Source organism: Ursus maritimus, unplaced genomic scaffold (genome assembly GCF_017311325.1).
Source record: "Ursus maritimus isolate PB19 unplaced genomic scaffold, ASM1731132v1 scaffold_9, whole genome shotgun sequence".
Classification (NCBI taxonomy): domain Eukaryota; kingdom Metazoa; phylum Chordata; class Mammalia; order Carnivora; family Ursidae; genus Ursus; species Ursus maritimus.
Genome location: NW_024427107.1, coordinates 80,310,323 through 80,329,816, shown reverse-complemented (window position 1 = coordinate 80,329,816; position 19,494 = coordinate 80,310,323). Strand labels below are relative to the sequence as shown.

At 57.1% G+C, this 19,494-nt stretch overlaps 2 protein-coding genes across 2 annotated transcripts; both read left to right on the top strand.

Moving 5' to 3' along the window:
- The first annotated feature begins 26 nt into the window (after nt 1–26).
- Nucleotides 27–15,530, top strand: TMEM249 (transmembrane protein 249). Its single transcript, XM_040625611.1, has 7 exons — nt 27–375; nt 652–746; nt 852–1,047; nt 1,206–1,291; nt 1,511–1,744; nt 2,244–2,409; nt 15,376–15,530. Exons 1-7 carry the CDS (start codon nt 27–29, stop codon nt 15,528–15,530), a joined length of 1,281 nt encoding a protein of 426 aa, XP_040481545.1.
- A 492-nt stretch (nt 15,531–16,022) lies between these two features.
- LOC121101716 (transcriptional repressor scratch 1) lies at nt 16,023–19,051 on the top strand. Its single transcript, XM_040626008.1, has 2 exons — nt 16,023–16,137; nt 18,114–19,051. Exons 1-2 carry the CDS (start codon nt 16,023–16,025, stop codon nt 19,049–19,051), a joined length of 1,053 nt encoding a protein of 350 aa, XP_040481942.1.
- Nucleotides 19,052–19,494: the final 443 nt, after the last annotated feature.

Here is a 19,494-nt window from a genome sequence, read left to right as displayed (position 1 = left end):
AACACAACAGCCCCTTCTAGAACCCGATGCCCAGAACTTCTAGAACCCAGGCCTCGCCCAGCCTGGACCACCACCTGGTGTCGCTCCTCTGCCTTTTGTCTGAAAGCGGCTCCTTCCTGGACCGCAGCCCTGGAGGCTTTCTTCTCCCAGGTATTAGTGCGACTGTGAGCCTTGGGCGGTGGCAACCTACCAGCCGCCCAGCTGACCCTCTGTGCCTAACCCAGGCCCCCAAGGGCCGCATTAGCGGCCTGCCCACGACCTCCGGTGGCAAGCGCTTTCAGCTCTGGGCCCTGGGACTCTTCTGCACCGAGCGCCACCTGGCTAAGCGCCTTAAGGACAACAGCTTCTACCCGTTCACCCAACAGCAGCCCAACGGTGCGCGCGGAGCCGGAACCAGAACGCGGCGGGGGCGGGGCGGGGGCCCACTGTCTGAAGCCCGGCGGGGTGAAATCCTGCTTGCGACGGGCAGGGGCCTGGACCTGGGATCGGATTTGAGTGGGGGCGGGTCAAGCCCGGGGCGGGCCCCGAAACTGCAGGCGGGCTGCGGTCGGTGCCCCAGCGCCGCGTGCAGCCGCCGGCCGGAGAGCTGGCCGTGCCACCCGCGACTGCGAGCAGGGTGGTCCTCACGCGCCGCCGCCGCGCTGCCCGCAGTCTTCGTGCTCGAGTACTACCTGGACACGCTGTGGAAGGGGGCGCTGCTCTTCGTCGTCTGCCTCTTTCTCGTCAGCTTCGGCCTTGTGAGCCAGGTCTGAGCTCCGGGGCCCGCCCGTGGCCCGCCTCCTGGGGGGGACCCCCTCTCGGTGCCCCACCCCCACGCCCCCTGGCCGCTCAGGTCCCCGGGGCTCCTGCAGGTGCTGAACCAGGAAACGTGGGGCTTCCCCGCGTGCGGCGTGGGCGTCGGCCTGTGGCTCATGATTTCGTCTCTGCCGCGGCGGCGCCTGGTGCTGAACCACATGCGGGGCACCTACCACTTCTCCATCCAGGGCCGCACCGTGTGTCAGGGCCCTATGCACCTGGTCTACGTGCGCCTGGCGCTCAGCTCTGACGGTGACGCGCGCGGACAGGGGAGGGTGTGCAAGGAAGCAGCTCGGAAACGTGGCGGGGCGGGGGCGGGCAACCGCCGTCCTGCACCCCCCGCCCTGGTCCCCAGAGCCAGCCCCTCCCCGCCCCCGAGTCCCCAGGCTGAGCTGCTTGCCCCTCTCCAGCCTATGGAAGGTGCTTCTTCCAGTTGGTCCTCTGCGGCCACCAGCTAGAGCCGCTGGTGCTGGTGCAGCTGTCGGAGCGCTATGAGGTGGGTCCCGCTCCAGTCCACCCTGGGGCCCCAGACACGCTCCACTCCCCCGCTCCGTTCTACAGGAGGCCTACCACTGCTCGGGGGCTTAGGATGGGGCCACCGCTCCGGCAGAGCGTGAACACCACGCGGTCCGCAGCCCAGGCCTTAACGCTGGCAGCTGGTGGGGAGGGCGCCGGAACTGACAGGCCTTCTCCTGACCGCCACCTGTTCCCACAGCAGATGGAATACCTGGGCCGTCACATTGCCCGGAAGCTCAACATTAACTACTTTGACTGCCTGGCCACGTCATACCGGCACGTGGTCCGCCACTGGCCTCTGGGGGCCACCTTCAGCCCCGGCATCAGCAAGACGGGCACTCGCATTGCCGGACCTCAGTCGGACCTGGACGTGTGGCCTTCTGATCGCAGCCCATTCTCCCTTCCCCGACGGTCTCTTGCCTTCACCCCACCGGTACTCTCCCTCTCAATAAAGCCGTCTCTTGCTTCCAGGCAAGTGTTTCCTGTGGGCACCCGCTCCAGGGCACACCTCCCAGGGCCTCAGGGAGCCTGTCAGGGAGCAGATCTTGGAGTTGGGTTGGAAGATTGGGGGTGGGGATAGGAGCAGGGTGAGTCATGAGCAGCAGCCCCTCCAGGTGTTTGGACCCATCACTGGCAGGTGTGGGACACGTTGCCTGTCTGGGTCAGCAGCACTTACCTGGTCCTGGCTGGCCTCAGAAGTGAGGACCAACGAGCCGCATCTAGCAGTCAGAATCTGGTCAGTCCGAGTCAGTCCTAGTCCAGGCGGCAGTGGGGTGGGGCACAGCCGCAGGTCCAGCCTTGTGCCTGGGGGTACACCTTGGACTAGACTGTCCCCAGAGTCGCTGCTGCAACTTTCCCAGGGAGTAAGCTGCAGAGCCCTAGGCCAGGGTTCAAGGCCTTCTGGAACACCAGTCCCATATTCCCTTGTCCAGTGGGTGTTCCCACTATCTGGGTACTGGGAGCCGCTGTGGGAGCAGAGAGGGCAGCGGGCCACTGGGGACTCAAGAGGAGTGGCAACTGGCACTGTCCACGTGGCTCTCCTGGTCAGCATTTTCCCTCAGGACCATGTGGTGACCCAGGTCTTTGGGCGTTGTGTCAGTGAGTGTCCCTGGAACCGAACCAGCTGCATAATTTGCGGGGCCCCAAGTAAATCGAAATGCAGAGCCTCCTGTTAGAAAGTTATGAAGAATTTCCAGAAGGGGGCGCCTGGGTGGCTCAGTCGGTGAAGCGTCTGCCTTTGGCTCAGGTCAGTAACCCGCGATCGGGATCTAGCCAAACATCAGGATCCTTGCTGGGCAGGAAGTCTCCTTCCCCCTCTCCCTCTGCCTCTCCCCCTGCTCCTGTGTTCGCAGGTGCGTGCGCTGTCTCTCAAATAAAGAAATAAAATCTTTTTAAAAAAGAATTTCCAGAAGGAGGCACTACATTAAATCCAGTATGGGGGCACCTGGCGGGCTCAGTCAGTAGCGCATGTGACTCTTGATCTTGGGATTGTGAGTTTGAGCCCCACATTGGGGGTAGAGTTTACTTAAAAAAAACAAACAACAACAACAAAACCCAGTATGGGCTCTTCTGAGCTTGGGGTCCTGCGTGACTGCCAGGGTCTCATGCCGTGAGTCTGGTCCTGCCTGGAACCATGGCTCAGAGTCACCCTCTGATCCACTCCTGATCCCAAGGCTGGCCAAACCCAGTGGGTGCACGAACATCCCTGCCTGTCTTGAGCAGGATCTGGGAACTGCTGGAATCGCTTTAGGCAGTCCCAGGGAGCAATTATTACTCATGGCACAAGTGCAGGCTCTTCTTGCCTCTCAGAAGATAGGGTCCAAGTTATCCCCAGAGTGAGAGTGCCCTGCTTTCATCAGGGGATGGGCTGGAGAGGGTAGGCAGAGCCCAGCAGTGATGGGCTTGGGACAGGTTAAGGGACAATGTTATGGGGGAAGGTGAGCAGTGAGAGGTGTAGGCCACGGGGCTAGGCTAGCCGGGTGAGTGGCTTTTGACTGAGCTAGACCCAGGGTGCCATCAGCTTTGAATGGGTTAGAAAGGCACCCCAGTCCCTTGGGCTCTGGGAGGCTCAGACCTGTTGGTGCTACAGGCTTGGGACTCAGTTTCTTCTAGGAAGGCAAAGTTCCTGCCCTCCTGGAAGTGACAATCTTAAGAGGGACAAACACTGAAGAGCTAACTCGTATACTGCCGAAGTGGCGGGGGAGGGGGATGGTGTCCCCCTAGCTAAGGGGATCAGGGAAGACCTTTCCAAGGATGCACCATCTGAGCTGATAAGGAGCTGGGGGTCATGGGGAGCTCTGGAGAGGGTGTCTGGGCAAGGGTTGGGACCTGTAAAGGATATGATGCAGGAACAAATTTCTTGGCTGGGCAGAGGAGGAGAGGATTGGGAACACACTGTGACTGCAAGCAGGGTCTCTTTGCCCATCCTCCACTGGTTCCATAAAGAGAACCCCCCCCCATGTTTAACTAGGCATTTGGTCCCACAGAATAAAGACTGCATTGCCCAGCCTCTTTACAGATAAATATACGTGGTCTTGAGACTAATTCCTGGCCAATGTGATAGAAGAATCGGTATGTATAATTTCCAAACATGTCCTTAAAGGGAGGGGTTTGCCTGTCTTTTCCAGTTCCTTTTTTTCTCTCTGGCCTAGAACGCACCCACAATGACTGGAGCTCAAGCAACCATTTTGGGTCATAAGGTAGAATGCATAGGTTGAGGATAGCACAGTAACAAGATAGAATTATGAAGCCTGAAGACTGCAGCTGCCCTGCCAACTCTGGATGGCCTATCTCCAACACTTTGCAAAAGAGAAAAACTTCTGTGGTTTAAGCTACTGTTATTTGGAGTTTTCTAACACGTGTAGCCAAAGCCCCTATTCTAAAAAAAAAAAAAAAAAAGATTGTTAGCTTCAAAGGGTGGTTGGGTGGGTGGAGATTCGGAAGCTTCAAGGAAAAAAAAAAAAGGCAAGGTGTGAAACAGTCTTCCCAGAGAATGGAAGACTAACTGGATAAAGAAAGCATAGTAAGATTTTCTGCTTGTGTGCAGAGCCCACTTTTAGATGTGCGTTGTAAATTTAAAAAAAAATTTTTTTTTAAGATTTTATTTATTTACTTGACAGAGAGAGAGAGCACAAGCAGGGGGAGCGACAGAGGGAGAGGGAGAAACAGATTCCCTGCTGAGCAGTAAGCCTAACTCAGCGCTCCATCCCAGGACCCTGGGATCATGACCTGAGCCAGAGGCAGACACTTAACCAACTGAGCCACCCAGACACCCCATGTGTTCTAAATTTAAAGAATGAGTGAATGTGGTTTTATTTTTTTGTCTAGCAAAGTTTTGCTGCTTGGATGAAGGTATGGAGTAGGAAGATAGTTTGGTCTAACAAGGATTGGGAATTAGTAAGGACGATATTATAAGAGTGTGGGGAATTGATTATAATTTTGGACTATGGGACCTGAGCTGGGAAGGCAGAGAGTGAGCACAGGAGTTGAGGGGCAAAGAGCAAGGAGCTTCAGTTCTCTATTGATACATAACCAACCACCCTAACCTTAAGGGCTTACAACAGCAAATACTTACTCATTGTTTTGTGGGCTGGCTGGGCTCAGCTCGGTGGTTCCTGTCCACACATGTAGCTGGTGTTGCTCATGTGGCTGTGTCAGCTGGGAGCTCAGCTGGGGCCAGATGTCCAAGTTAACCGCCATCCTCCAGGGCCTCTTTTCAAGTGGTGTCTCATCTTTCAGGAGACTATTTTGTTACTGGTTTCCAAGAAGACTAGCACCAGTGGGCCACAATCTCATTAAGGCTCTGCATGCATCACTCATGCTGATGTCTCAGTGGCCAAGCAAGTCACATGGCCAAGCCCAGAGTTAGTGTGGGAAGGTCTACCAAGTACATGAAAACCAGGAGCTTGATAGGGGGTCATGAATGTGGGCAATCCACCACAGTCCACCCTCTGGCTTCTCCCAAGACTGCCAATATCTCATCACAGTGCCCAGCTCAGACCTCAAGTCCAGGATCTTGCTTCTAAGTTAGGTCCAGGTGCAAATGAGGTTGCTCGGGTATCCTTCCTTGGGAGCAACCAGCTGTGTGGGTCCTCAGTGAGGAGACCCATGAATTAAAAAAAAAAAAAATCAGGTTCTCTTTCCCTACACATCCAATGTACATTATTGAGACAGGGACAGAATATCTTCAATAGACACTTGAATTAAAATATGGGGGAAGCCTTGAGTGTGGGCTGGATTTAGTGACTTGCATCCAAAGAATAGAGTATCGGAAAGGAAAAATAGCAACTTTACAGTAAGAAAACCTGGCAGACGCCACCTTCAGCGAGTTATCAAGCTCAACACCACCAGGGATAAGTCCTGTTGACATCACGTCCCTCTGCTGTGATGCGATGAGAAGACCACATCGGGGGGCGCCTGGGTGGCTCAGATAGTTGAGCGTCTGCCTTTGGCTCAGGTCATGATCTCCAGGTCCTGGGATGGAGCCCCATGTCAGGCTCCCCGTTCAGCGGGGAGCCTGCCTGTCCCTCTCCCTCTGCCTCTCCCCCTGCTTTGTGCTCTCTCTCTCAAAGGAATAAATAAAATCTTTAAAAAGAGAGAAAGAGAGAGAGAGAAGACCACATCACCTCTGAGGTCTCCTCCCCAAACCCAGAATTCCAGGCTAATCACAAGAGAACATCAGACAAACCTCAGTTGAAGGACATTCTACAAAAGTGACCAGTACTCCTCAAAACTGTCAAGGTCATGAAAAAGAAGGAAAGACAAATTGTCAGACCACAGGAGACTAAGAAGACTAAATGCAATGTGGTCCCTTGAATTGGTTGCAGAAACAAAGAAAATGTCAGTTAAAAAAAAGTGAACTCCAATTAAAGCCTGGAGTTAAGTTCATAGTAACGCACCCGCGTTGGCTTCTTGGGTGCGACAGATGTTCCGTAGAGATCTAAGGTATTGACATTAAGGGAAGATGAGGGAAGAGCATACAGGACGTTTCTGTATTATATCTGCAACTTTTCGGTTAATCTAAATTTATTCTAAATTAAAACGTTTATTTAATAAAAGCAAAGGGTGGGGGGCGCCTGGGTGGCTCCGTTGGTTAAGCATCTGAGTTTGGCTCGGGTCATGATCTCAGGGTCCTGGGATCGAGTCCACGTCGGACTCCCTGCTCAGCGGGGAGCCTGCTTTTCCCTCTGCCTCTGACCCCCACTTGTGTGCTCTCTCTCTCTCTCTCAAATACATAAATAAAATCTTTAAAAAAATTAAAATTAAATAAAAGTTTTAAAAAGGAAGGGGTGGAAATTGTGTAGCAATTATGGTCAGTGGAGATCCGGAACTGCAGTTGAGCATGTATGGTGCTCAGTCTGCTGTCGTTGGGAACCTGCCTTGATTAGGGTCCTCTTGTGCCTGCTGGTGCTAGCCCCCAGGTGGTTGTTCTCAGAGGCTCTGGACTCTGCTCTCTAGCTTCTTGGCTCTGTCCTGAGCCATCCTTCCTTGTCCATAGGAAAGGCCCCATGTTCTTGACCAGCATGCTTTCTGCAAACAGAAATTTTGAAGCCTAAAGGTCCTTTTACATTTTGAACAATCTCTGTCTCTTGTAATCCAAGATAGTATGATTCCTTTAAAAACTATGTAGGATTTAGGATGGGGGGATGGGGTAACTGGGTGATGGACATTAAGGAGGGCACGTGACGTAACGAGTGCTGGGTAGCTACATAAGACTGGTGAATCACTGAACTCTATCTCCGAAACTAATAATACACGTATTAATTTAATTTATGTATTAATTTATGTAATTTATGTATTAAATTTAATTAATTTAAGTTTAAAAAAACTATGTAGGTTTTCTATGTATCAAATTATAACACACTACATTGAACAAGATTTATACCAAGAGCTCTCTTCAAGGCAGACCTCATTCTCCTTGTATTGCAAGTCAGAATATTGCTGACCCTGTCCTTGAGATTCCTAGAAGCCCTTTTGTCTAGCAGAGAGGATCTACAAGACACTGCTTTACAGGGGCACCTGGGGGGCTCAGTTGGTGCAGCGTCTGCCTTCAGCTCAGGTCAGGATCTCAGGGTCCTGGGATTGAGCCCCACGTCGGGCTCCCTGCTCAGCGGGGACCTGCTTCTCCCTCTGCCCCTCACCCAGTAAAACCTTTATTTAAAAAAAAAAAAAGAGAGATACTGCTTTACATCTCTTAGGAGTCTGAATGAGAAGTCTTTTTTTTTTTTAAAGATTTTATTTATTTATTTGACAGAGAGAGACAGCGAGAGAGGGAACAGAAGCAGGGGGAGTGGGAGAGGGAGAAGCAGGCTCGCAGCAGTGCAAGGAGCCTAATGCGGGGCTCGATCCCAGGACCGTGGGATCACGCCCTGGGCTGAAGGCGGACGCTTAACGACTGAGCCACCCAGGAGCCCCTGAATGAGAAGTCTTATGGCCCCACTTTTTTTTTTAAGATTTTATTATTTGTTTGTTTATTTATTTGAGAATGGGGGAGGGGAAGGAGCAGAGGGAGAGGGACAAGCAGACTCCCCACTCAGTGTGGAGCCCAAGGCAGGGCTGGATCTCACGACCCTGAGACCCTGAGACGTGACCGGAGCTGGAATCAAGAGTTGGATGCCCGACCAACCGAGCCACCCAGGAGCCCTCTTACGGCCCCACACTTTCAATCTTCACACTGAGAACACGTCTCCACAGTGGCGCTCTGGATTTGGTCTGTGCTCAGAGTCTGTTTCTTACTCTGAGTAGCTTTTGCAAGCTGGAGAGACTGGGAATGAAAAAATGTTTTACTTTTCAACCCAGCAAGTCCTAGATTGGAAATATTTTTTCTAAATTCTTCTTGAAAACTAAACAGTTCTCTCTTTAGCTCATTCATCACTTGTGATATCATTCATTGTGAAAAGAAGCCAACGGGCACTGATTTCCTAGGGCTGCTGGGTAGTTAGAATGACAGCACTTTCTTTTCCCGCAGTGCTGGAGACACAAGTCTGAAATCAAGGTGTCAGCAGGGTTCACTCCTCCTGGGGTCTCTGACGGAGAGGCTGTCCTAGGCCCCTCCTCCAGCTTCTGGTGGCACCAGCAGTCTCCTGTGCCCCTTGGCTGACCTGCCTCTGTCTTCTCCCGCATCTGTGTCTTCTCAGGATGCTCTTCTGTCTTTTGTGTGTTTCTCCTTGTAAATCACCTGTTGAATTAAAGGTCCAGCCTACTCCAGTGATGGCCTCCTCTTAACTAATTACATCTGCAGTGACCTTATTCCCAAATAACATCACATTCTGAAGCACTGCAGGTTAGGACTTCGATATATTTCTTTTCTTTCTTTCTTTCTTTCTTCTTTCTTTCTTTCTTTCTTTCTTTCTTTCTTTCTTTCTTTCTTTCTTTCTAGGTGTCACAATTCAACACGTGACAGGCATTATCACCATTTTAGATCATTGCGCTTCATGTGATTAGTGACATGCTTGGGTTCGGATCTACCATCTTGCTGTGCACTTTCTATGCGTCCCAATTGTTCCTGTTTCCTTTTCCTCTTTTTCTTCCTTCTTTTGGATTTGTGGAGAATTCTGTATGATTTTTTTCTTTGCTGGCTTATTAGCTATAACTTCAGCTATTATAATTTCTTTACCCTTTACAGATACACCTTTAACGTATCACAGCCCACATTCCAGTGACTATGCCACTTCACTTGGGCTGAGAACTTTGCCATCCTGTCCTTCCATTTCCCCCATCTGAACGCTGTGCTATCTAGCTACACATCTTACTTCTATATATGTTATAAATCCCACATACATCGTTATTCTATTTAATCAGCTGATTATCTTTTAAAGAATAAGAAACAAAGTGTTTACCTTTACCTCTTAGTTACAATTTCCATGCTTTTCATTTCTTGATGGAGATCTCGATTTTTACGTGATGTCATTTTCTTCTGTCTGGAAGACTTTCTTTAGGATTTCTTATACTGTGGGTCAGCTGGTGACGAATTCTTACAACTTTTCTATGTCTGAAAAGTCTATTTAACCTGTGTATTTGAAAGATATTTTCACTGGGTATTGAGTTCTAGGTTGACGACGTTTTTCTTCCAGCACTTTAGAGATGTTGCCCAGCCATCTTCTAGCTTGATTTCCATGAGAAATCTGTTGTCCTAATCCTTGCCCCTTTGTACACAGCATGTGTCGATTACCCCCACCCCCTGCTGCCTGCTTTTAATATCTCCCCTTATCATTTGACTATGATGCGGCTCGATGCGGTTTTCTCCCTGTAGCATGGGCTTGGGGCTTCTTGACCTTCTTGGATTTGTAAGTTTATAATTTTCATCAAATCTAGAAAATTCTTGGCTGTCATTTCTACACTTTTCTCCCAGTCCCTCGTCCCTCTCAGGACCCCTGTCACAGGTACATTAGGCCATGTGAAGTTACGCCACAGCTCACTAATGCACTGCTCTTCCTCTTTCCTTCTGTATTCTAGAGCAAATGTTGAGAGTGTACAACCCCAGGGGAAGGCCGGGGAGGTGAGGGTGGGAAGGTCCACACGGCATTAGGAATTACAAAGTTGCCAGACCACCCTACACCAAACTTCCAGGGAATGCAGGCAGGATGACCGCTCACTGCCTGCTGGCAGAGCCTCCCCCTTGGTAGCCCTGACAACCTCTGGTCACCCTCTTCCCCTCCACTTCCTCCCCCTCCCCCCTTGTGTTTCCTTTAAAACTTCCCCAAAGAACTGTCCTGGAGGGGAATGAAAGTGTCCTGTGTCTTTTTTTTTTTTTTCTTTAAGATTTCATTTGTCCGGGAAAGAGAGAGCACAAACAGGGTGAGCGGCAGGCAGAGGGAGAAGCAGGCTCCCCACTGAGCAAGGAGCCCGCCGTGGGACTCCATCCCAGGACCCTGGGATTGTGACCTGAGCCTAAGGCAGGCGCTTAACCAACTGAGCCACTCAGGTGTCCCTCCTGTGTCTTGATACAAGAGCAACTGTGTTTGTTAAAACTGATGGAACTCCACACTTGAGACATTTTACTGTTTGGAAATTCTAACTCAGGCTTGAAATGAGGTGGAGGGTCTGAGCAGGGCCAGGTGATTGGATCCCTTGGAACAAAGTAGGACCTGGGTCACTCAGGGCTGCTGGCCTCTCTGATGGCCCTAAAACTCAGGAGGCTGAGGGAACATCCTTCCTGAAGCAAGAAGGGGACAGTGCCCAATCACATCTCCTGGTGCCCCCCAGCTCTGGCTGGGTCAACTCAGGGTGGGAGGCAGGGGCTCCCTCACAGAACTCCCAGGCCCCTGTGCCCTCTCATGTCTTTGTTTACTTACTAAAAGTGGCATTTTGTGATATGACATCTGGGATTTGGGGGAGGGATGGGGGCAGAAAGGAAACCAGATTGGCTGTGAGCTGGTCTTGGGTGATGCTGGTGATGGGCACATAGTGTAGAATGTGTAGAAAAGTGTAGAAATACACTTTTGCGCACATCTGGTATTTTCTATAATAAAAATGAAAAAAAGAAAGAAAGAAAGAAAGGAAGGAAGGAAGGAAGGAAGGAAGGAAGGAAGAAAGAAAGAGGAAATCCACCCTTAAATTTGCATCTTGTTTAATTTGCATGTCTTTTCCAGTAAGGTCTCTTATTTATCGTGTAGTAAATTGCCTGTTAACCCCTTGGGGGTCTTGCCATCTCTGTCTGTAGAGTTCATTTATAGCAGCTATTCTATAATCAGAATATTAACCCATTGTTATACAAATATTTTCTATTATTTTGATATTTACTCTTTGTTTTTCCTTGTCTTTTTCAAGTAGACATTTTCAGTTGCCTTGTGGTCTAATTTCTCCCCTGTAGCTCCAAAGCTCCTGCCCCAGCAGGGACCTGTTCTGCCTCATGAAGTTGTCCTTACGAGCCTCACCCAGTACACGCGGCCTGTTTTGCAGTAACCAGCAACCCCTCCCACCAACAACCTCAGCCTTGCTGCTGGGCCTCCCCTTACCCTTGGGAACTCCAGCCCCCCTCTGCCCTGCTCCCTTCCCTCCAGCCTTCTCTGGGGGCTGCTTTTCTCTCCCCACCCACCTCAGCCCCCTGCCCTGGAAGGGGGGCACTCACCTGCCCTGTCCCTCACTGTGGCTTGCAGCCCCTCCCCCACTCCTCTGTCCAAGAGTCCTAGCTGAGACGAGCCAACAGCTCTGCCAACCACCCACCCCAGCCCTTGCTCTGGGCATCGCCCCATTGCTGCATCAGCTCTGAATTCCTGGGGTGTCCATTTCTTGCGACCACCCTTCAACTCTCTGCTCCTCAGTCTGACCTCTTCTTCCTGCCAGTGACCTCATCCTCTGTCCCAGTTATGCCCTTGACCCCGTCACCATCAGTAACTGTCCCCCCTCACTCCCACTCTGGCATTTCAACTCAACAGCCCATTCTCAGACCATCACCTACCCCCCAGCTCAGTGCTGCAGACGCTGACCCCAGCACTCCAGAGCCCCCACACTGTCATGTCCTTACTCCTTCCTCACTCCATTTAGATTCCAAAATCATTGTCACCTCTCCCTTGCACACCCCCTGGACTTAGATGCCCCTTTCAGAAGCTCACCTGGCAAAAGCCCAAACCTGGATGAACCCAACCATTCTGCTTATCCCCACTGGCCTCCCTGCTGCTCCTCAAAGATATACATTCCCATCGCCTCTGGAATAGAGGCTAAAGCCCACAGCTGTCTCCCAGGTCTGGTCTCTGCCCCCTCCTGCTCTCATGATCCAAGCTATCACCTGGTCTCCTCATCTTTCTGGTTAATATCTGTGTCCTGGGCTAGCCCTGGGCTCTAGGAGCAGGTGAGGAGTGGCTGTTCTGAGCTGTGAGTCTCACCTCACAGTTGGGGAACAGAATGAGCAGGTGAGGGGTAGCCCACTATGCACACAGGGTCCCAACTGGATTCCAGGAAAATACGTCATCCCCCATTCTACCAAAGAGAAGGCTGAGGAGGGAGGTGTTGGGGTGCCAAGGAGCCAGACCAAAAGAGGCTCCTAGCTAGGGTGGGATCCTGGAAGCCAGAGAGATTTGCCCGGATCCAGAAGGAAGAGTGGACCCTCTAGGCTAGGCTAGACTGGATTGGAGCCCAGTAGAGTGGAGGGGGGTGAGAAAGTGACCACAGGGCCCAGGAGTGAGCACATACAGGGATCTTGGCTCTGCTGGGGGCAGGTTGCTGGGGACATAACTCAGTGAGTCTCCTCTTTAAAGCCTGGCCTTTCAGCAACACGGGACCTGAGGAGGGCCGGAGGTGGCACGCCCAGAAGCAGAGGGAGATGGAGGGACATAGAACCAACACTGCATCCCCTCATCCCAGATGGGTAAGAGGCTGGGCCCAGCTGCAACATGAACCAGGACAGAGGCAACAGAGTCTCGGAGGACCAGAGACTCTATGGGGGCAGGGTGGACAGACAAAGCACCTTGGGTGCTAAGGCCCTGAGGGTTGGAGTAACCCTCAACTGGCTGGATCCTCTGAGAGCCAAAGCAGCCTTGTTTCCCACCGTGTCCTTTCCTACAACAAAGCCCCCTGCCCCCCACCAGGCCTCCAGCCCTCAGTGGGAGAGATTCAGGGTGGCCTCCGGTGGAGGACAGCTGAAACTCTCCAAAAACATGAGAATCACCATCCCTCCTTCCCCAGTCTCTCCTAGCTGGACCCCAGGACTGGGTCCAGCAGTGACCTTGGGATGCCCGCGGGGGCAGGAGGGGTGCTGGAAAGGAGGCGGGAGAGGAGGCCCAAGTAATTGAGACTGGGCCACATGTGTGCTCTGCACCCCAGCCACTGAGGACTGATGGCAGAGGCCTGGGCCCACCTGCCCCTCCCCGCCAGGCGCCCCGAGGGGCTGCGGACTCCACCTGAGCGAGAGCGATCAAGGGCCGCCCGAATAGTCCCCTGGGGAGCGCCGGCCATGGGACACATGTGTCTGTGCCCTGACGCCTTGTCCGTCCAGAGGGTTGGGAGCCAAGGGGGCGGGGAACTTGACAGAGAGAAGCAGGGACGCGGACAGCGAACCAGGGGATGGAGGGACGGGGAGGTTGTTTGGAGGAATAGAAAAATGACCGAAGAGGTGAAGGGGGGCAGACAGAGGACGCGAACGGAACGGGTAGCCGCGTGGAAGAATTAGGGAAAGGGCCAGGTAAACACGAGCACAAGGATAGGGTGACTGGGACTAGAGGAGGGGACAGGGATGAAGTCAGAGAGGAGACAGGGCGGGTTGTCCACGAGGAGGTTGTGTGTGTTGGGGGGGGGGGGTGGCGCTGGGGAAGGGACTGCGCCGGGCACGTCCAGCCCGCGCCCGGAGGGTTTGCCCGGTAATTAGGCCTCGGTCCAGATGGGCCCCCAGTCCCGCAATCAAAATGCTAATTGGCCCCGCGCCTCCGGCTGCGCCTCGGCCGGGCCCTCCTGGGAGGGAGCAGGGACGACAGGCTCGGCCGAGGGGGGTCCCCGTCCCCGCCCCCACTTCGGGCCTCGCCGGCTGCGGCTCGGCGATAAGGGGGCGGCGGCGCCCCGCCCCCGCCCCTCGGGAACGCCTGCCACGCAAGATGAATATGCAGCCGCGGCCGTGGCCAGTGCCACAAAGCAGGCCTGTGGTCTCCGCCGCGCCCCCCGCGCGGGGCCAGCTCGCTCACACCCACATTCGCTCGCCTCCAGGGCCGAGGTGCGGGCGGAAGCGGGGCGCAGGGCAGGCGGCGGCGCAGCTCCAAGCTCAGCACTCCCGGCACGCCCCCGCACGCACGCTCCCGGAGCGGCCCGCCCGCCGCGCGCTCCCGGCCGGAGTCCGCGGTCCCGGCGTGCCGCCCTGCACAAGGTCACTACGTGTAGCGATGGGTGCGCGCGCGCCCCCACCTTGCACGCGCTCCCGGCTCGGCCGCGCCCGGACACTCCCCGGAGCCACCCCTGCGACCTTGGTCCTCAGTGACAGCGGGCCGAGCGGAGGCGCGCTCCGAGCGTGGACTCCTGAACCACCCGGCGCAGGCGAGGGAGGGGACAATGGCAGCTCCGGGTCCTAATTGAGGACATATGTCCCCGCATGCGGCCATTGTGCGCCCTGGAGCCCCCGACACCCGCGTGCTCGGCCATTGGCGGCTGGGCCTGACGTCATGGGGGCTGCAAACTCGGGGCGGGCGGCCGCGGGAAGGGTTATCCGCCTGGTTGCGGAGCCGCTGGGGGGAGCTGCAGCCGCGCGGAAGGGTGTAAAACCACCAACGAAGTCGAATTTCTAGAGCAAGGGCATGGCGGCCCCTCTCCCCCTTCACAGCCCGTTCGCTGCGTCGTCGCTGCGCTCGACATCCGCCCCTTGGGAAAGAGGCGGAGGGGTGGAGGGAGGCCTTTCCAGCGGGCACGGGGTCAGCCCGGGTGACCGAGTGGCAGGGAGACACTGCGGCACGGGGCGCGCGCCGCGCTTCCACACTGCGCTTTCGCTGCCTCAGCATTCGCTCCTTCGCTTCCCGCCTCCCCCACCCTCCCCCTAAGATCCCTAGCCTCCAAACCAGAAAGCTAGGCAGCCTGGACCAGACTGGGATCCGCCCTGCGTTCCTCCCCACAAGATCCCAAGACTGGGGCTCATGAGTCCCAGGCCTGTTTCCACCTCTCCCCCCACGCACGACAATGCCGCAGAACGCTGGGCCTCCATTCCCGAAGCTGCTCGGGGGAAATCCACACATGCGGGGGCCGCGGCATCCCCAAGACCCCTCCCAGGAGACCCTGGCCGGGCCCGGCCCAGAGCAGCCATTTCCGCCGGCCTCTCCTCCCTCCCCTCCCTCCCCCTCCCTCAGCTTCTGGGCTTTAAAAGCCGGAGGCTGGGCCCGGCCGTAGGCAGAGGCGGCCGCGGGCGCAGGAGGCCGGGCCCAGGAGCTGTCCAAGCGCTGAGCCCCGCCCCCGGAGCCCCCGTCCCTCCCTCTCTCTTTCCCTCGGCCCGCCCTCCCTGCGCACCCCTCCCCCCGAGGACCCCCGCCCCCCGCTCGCCGCCGCCGCCGCCGCCGCTCGCTCGGGCTGCAGAACAATAAAGCAAGCCTCCCAGAGACCCCCGCCGAGGACCCCCGCCTGGCGGCCAAGCACCCGCGGCCCGCCCCTCGCCGCCAGCAGCGGCTGAGCGCGCCCGGTCGCTGGCCGAGGTGCTGGCCGGGCCGGCGCTGGCCGCGGTGCTGAAGCTGCTGGCGCTCCCGCCGCCGCCGTCGCCGCCGCGTTCTCCGGGCCCGGCGCCTCCACCCCCAGGGGCATGGGGGGTCGCTGACTGAGGCTCTGCCGCGGCGGTGGGGGGGAGGGGAAGGGGGCCGAGGAGCCGGGCCAGCCCTGCACCCACTCGCAGCCTCGGGGCCCGGGACGGAGCCGCTCCCCCCTTCCCCACCCCCCACCCCCCGGCCTCCTCCCCCGCCTGTCCAGGGGCGGCACTGCGGGCTGGGAAGCCGGGACCAGAGGAGGGAAGGAAAGAAGGAAGGAAGGAAGGAAGAAAAGAAGGAAGGAAAGAAGAAAGGAAGGAAGAAAAGAGAAGAGAGGAGAGGAGAAGAGAAGAGAAGAAAAAGAGGAGGAATACAGAGGAGCAGAGGAGGAAACGCAGGGCAGGCAGGCAGGAGGAGAGAGGACGGTACTCCAGCGGCAGCATCCAAAGGCCAGAGTGGGGACCCGTGCTGCCTCCGCCGCTCCTCGGATGGTGACGGGGCCCCGCCGCGGCCGCAGCCCCCCCGCGCCCCGGCTCCGCAGGCCCGCAGCGCCGGAGCCCCGCAGGAATCATGCCCAGATCCTTCCTGGTCAAGAAGGTCAAACTTGACACGTTCTCCTCGGCGGACCTCGAGAGCTCCTACGGGCGCGCCCGCAGCGACCTCGGAGTGCGACTGCACGAGAAAGGTGCGAGCTGGGCAGAGGCTGGGGACAGCAAGGGGCCCAGGGCAATGCTGGAAGGGGTAGAGGACCAGAGTATGGGGATGGAACGGTCAGGGGCCCCAGGAAATAGACCCGAAGGAACCAGAACCAGAAGGAGACAGTGGCTGAACCTGGACTGTGGAGGAAGGTGGGGAGAGGGGAACGCAGAGGCAGGCCAGAACAGGGCCAAGGCCGGGCAGGGAGAGCGTCAATGCAGGAGGTGGGGAGCAAGGGTCGGAAACAGGAAGTACCTGAAGGTACACAGGGACCCACACCCTGGCTATGCGTATGGACACTTGCTGATATGACAGGACCTGCCTTGCATGCAGACCCACACCCAGGAACCTGGGCCTTCCTGAGTATCATCCTCTCTTTTTTGGCGAGGGTCAGCAGAGTGCTGTGAGTTGCAGGGAGTAGGCATGGGTCCAGAGGGGGCCACCACCTGTCAGGACTAGGGTACCAGCAGAGGAGAAGCAGTATTTCTCCTGCAAGCAGCGTCAGGGAGGAGGCTGTGGGCAGGAGGGCTCTAAGTAGGGAGGTCCCAAGTGCTGGAATGAAGGGGAGGCTCTTTGTGTAAGGGTGCCCAAGTTCAAGGACAACTGTTAGCATGCAGGCAGGAGGGATGGGAGTGCCAGCAGCATGGGGTGGTAGAACAAGTGTGACCTGAGCCTGTGTGAGCTGAGCCTGTGTGTGAGCCTGTGTGCGCCCATGTGACTGTGTGCGGCCATGTGACTGTGTGCGCTTGTGTGTGACCCTGTATGAGTGTGTGTGCCTGCCTGTGTGCCACTACATGGGACCATGTGACTCTGAGGCCGTTGTGCACCCATGTGACTAGCGACCCTGGCTGAGTGTGTGTCAAGGGTGGCTGCGTGTGTGACCCTGCATGAATAGGTGGTATGCTGGGATCAGGGAGCAGCCCACCCAGTGAGGACACTCCAGGGTTGATGGTGGCTGGGAAGCTGGGTATAACCCTGAAGAAGCCAGAGGCTGCATCGTGTGGTGTGTGCATTTGTGACTTTGAGGTGTGAGATCCATCTTGTAACTTGAGAACAACTGCAGTTACCGGCATGAATGATGCTGCCTGTCTGCAGCTTGTCCCAGTGAAGGTGTCCCCTGGCGGGTGCCCTGGCACTCTCCAACACAGCGACTGCCTGGTCACCTGTCCTGAGGCTTGGGAAGGCCCCTACAAAGGGTTAGGGCCTGGGGGAAGAGGGCTATGTGGAACAAGGTAGGACCCAAGGGTGCAGGATGACTGAAGGGAGTAGGAGAAGAAGCAGAGTGGATGGAGGAAGATAGGGCCGGAGCGGGAAGGGGGTCAAGTCCAGAGAGTAGTAGAAGACCTGGGAGGTAAGAAGGAGGTGCTAGAGAGGGTAGGAGGGGCTGCTGGAGGGAGAAGTCTTCAGGGCTTGTTGGGGGGCCTAGGGAACCAAGGAGGGGCAGCATCAAGCCTGGACACGAGTTCTAGGTATCGAGGGGAAGAGCAGGTGGGAACCCCGAGAAGCAGGAGCGACGGGGTCCCTCGGTGGGCGGTCCCGGCTTTGTGCGCTGCGGGTCCGCAGTGTGTTGCATAATCAGGGAAAACTGCTGAAGTGGGGAGAACCCGAGGGGGAGGAGGGGTGGAGGAAGAAGGGCGAGGGAAGCGCCGCCCCTCCCCCCTGACCTTGAGGCTCCGCGGAAGGGGGGCAGCCGCGCCCGAGGATGCGCCTCTTTCCTCCCCCTGCGAGGGTGGGGCGGGCGGCGGGGGCGGAGCCGGGCCCGGCCCAGTCTCATCTGTCCTCTCTTCTCTTCCCCTCCCTGCCTCCTCCATCCTCCTTGCCCCGCGGTCCCTCGGTCCCTTCTCCTTTGTCCTTTTTCTTGTTCCTTCCTTCCCGGACCCCGTGTTTCCCGCTTGCCTTCCGTGTGTGTCTCGCCCGCTGCCCGGTTCCCCCTCCCTCTGTCTGCCTGTCCGCCTCGGCCCTCAGGATACCTCAACGACTACGCGGGGCCCGCCTCCGTCTACGATGGCGATGCCGAGGCGGCCTTGCTCAAAGGGCCGTCCCCAGAGCCCATGTACGCTGCGGCCGTGCGTGGAGAACTGGGCCCGGCGGCCGCGGGCTCGGCACCGCCTCCCACCCCGCGCCCAGAGCTGGCCACAGCCGCGGGCGGCTACATCAACGGCGACGCGGCCGTCAGCGAGGGCTACGCGGCTGACGCCTTCTTCATCACCGACGGGCGCTCCCGCCGTAAGGCCGCCAACGCTGTCGCTCCCTCCACAGCCTCCGCGGCAGCTCCCGACTGCGACGGTGGAGGCGGGGCCGGGGCGGGTGCGCGCGGCGCGGGGTCCGGGGCCGGGGTCCGGGGCGGCGCGCGCGCGGGGGTGAGCACGGAGGCGCGCGCGGGGCCCGGGGCTGGAGGCTCAGGGGGCCGGCACGCTTGCGGCGAGTGCGGGAAAACGTACGCCACGTCGTCGAACCTGAGCCGCCACAAGCAGACGCACCGCAGCCTGGACAGTCAGCTGGCGCGGCGCTGCCCGACGTGCGGCAAGGTGTACGTGTCCATGCCGGCCATGGCCATGCACCTGCTTACGCACGACCTGCGCCACAAGTGCGGCGTGTGCGGCAAGGCCTTCTCGAGGCCCTGGCTGCTGCAAGGCCACATGCGCTCCCACACAGGCGAGAAGCCCTTCGGCTGCGCGCACTGCGGCAAGGCCTTCGCCGACCGCTCCAACCTGCGCGCGCACATGCAGACGCACTCGGCCTTCAAGCACTTCCAGTGCAAGCGCTGCAAGAAGAGCTTCGCACTCAAGTCCTATCTCAACAAGCACTACGAGTCTGCGTGCTTCAAGGGCGGCGCGGGCGGTGGTGGCCCCGCGGCCCAGGCGCCCGCCGCTTCGCCGCAGCTCAGTCCTGTGCAGGCCTAGGGCGGCGGTGCCTCCGCCAGCCTAGCCGGGTCGGCTCTCAGCAATACGGGCCCCCAGGGAAGTCTCCGCCAGCGCCCGGGCGGAGGGGCCGGAGGGCGGGCCCCTCCTCACAGCAATAGAGGGAGGGGGTCCGGCCCCGCCCCGCCCGCCAGGGGCCTTGTCGGCCCCTTCAAGCAATAGGGTCCTGAGGGGAGACCCACCCCGAACCCCCTCCCTTCCCCTCCAGGGTGCCCCAGGCTTTTTCCCAGCAATAGGGTCGAGGAGACCCAGAACCGAACCTCATCTCCGAGTTAGGTCTCTGAAGACGGGGGTGGGGTGAGGTGGGGAGCACCCCCCACCTCCCTCCTCTGCGCCCCTGGATCGCGTCGCAGAGACTCAGGTCTTCCCCACCCCTTTCCCAAGCCTTCCAAGGGCCAGGCCTGCGGCCTAGACGTCCAGGGAGC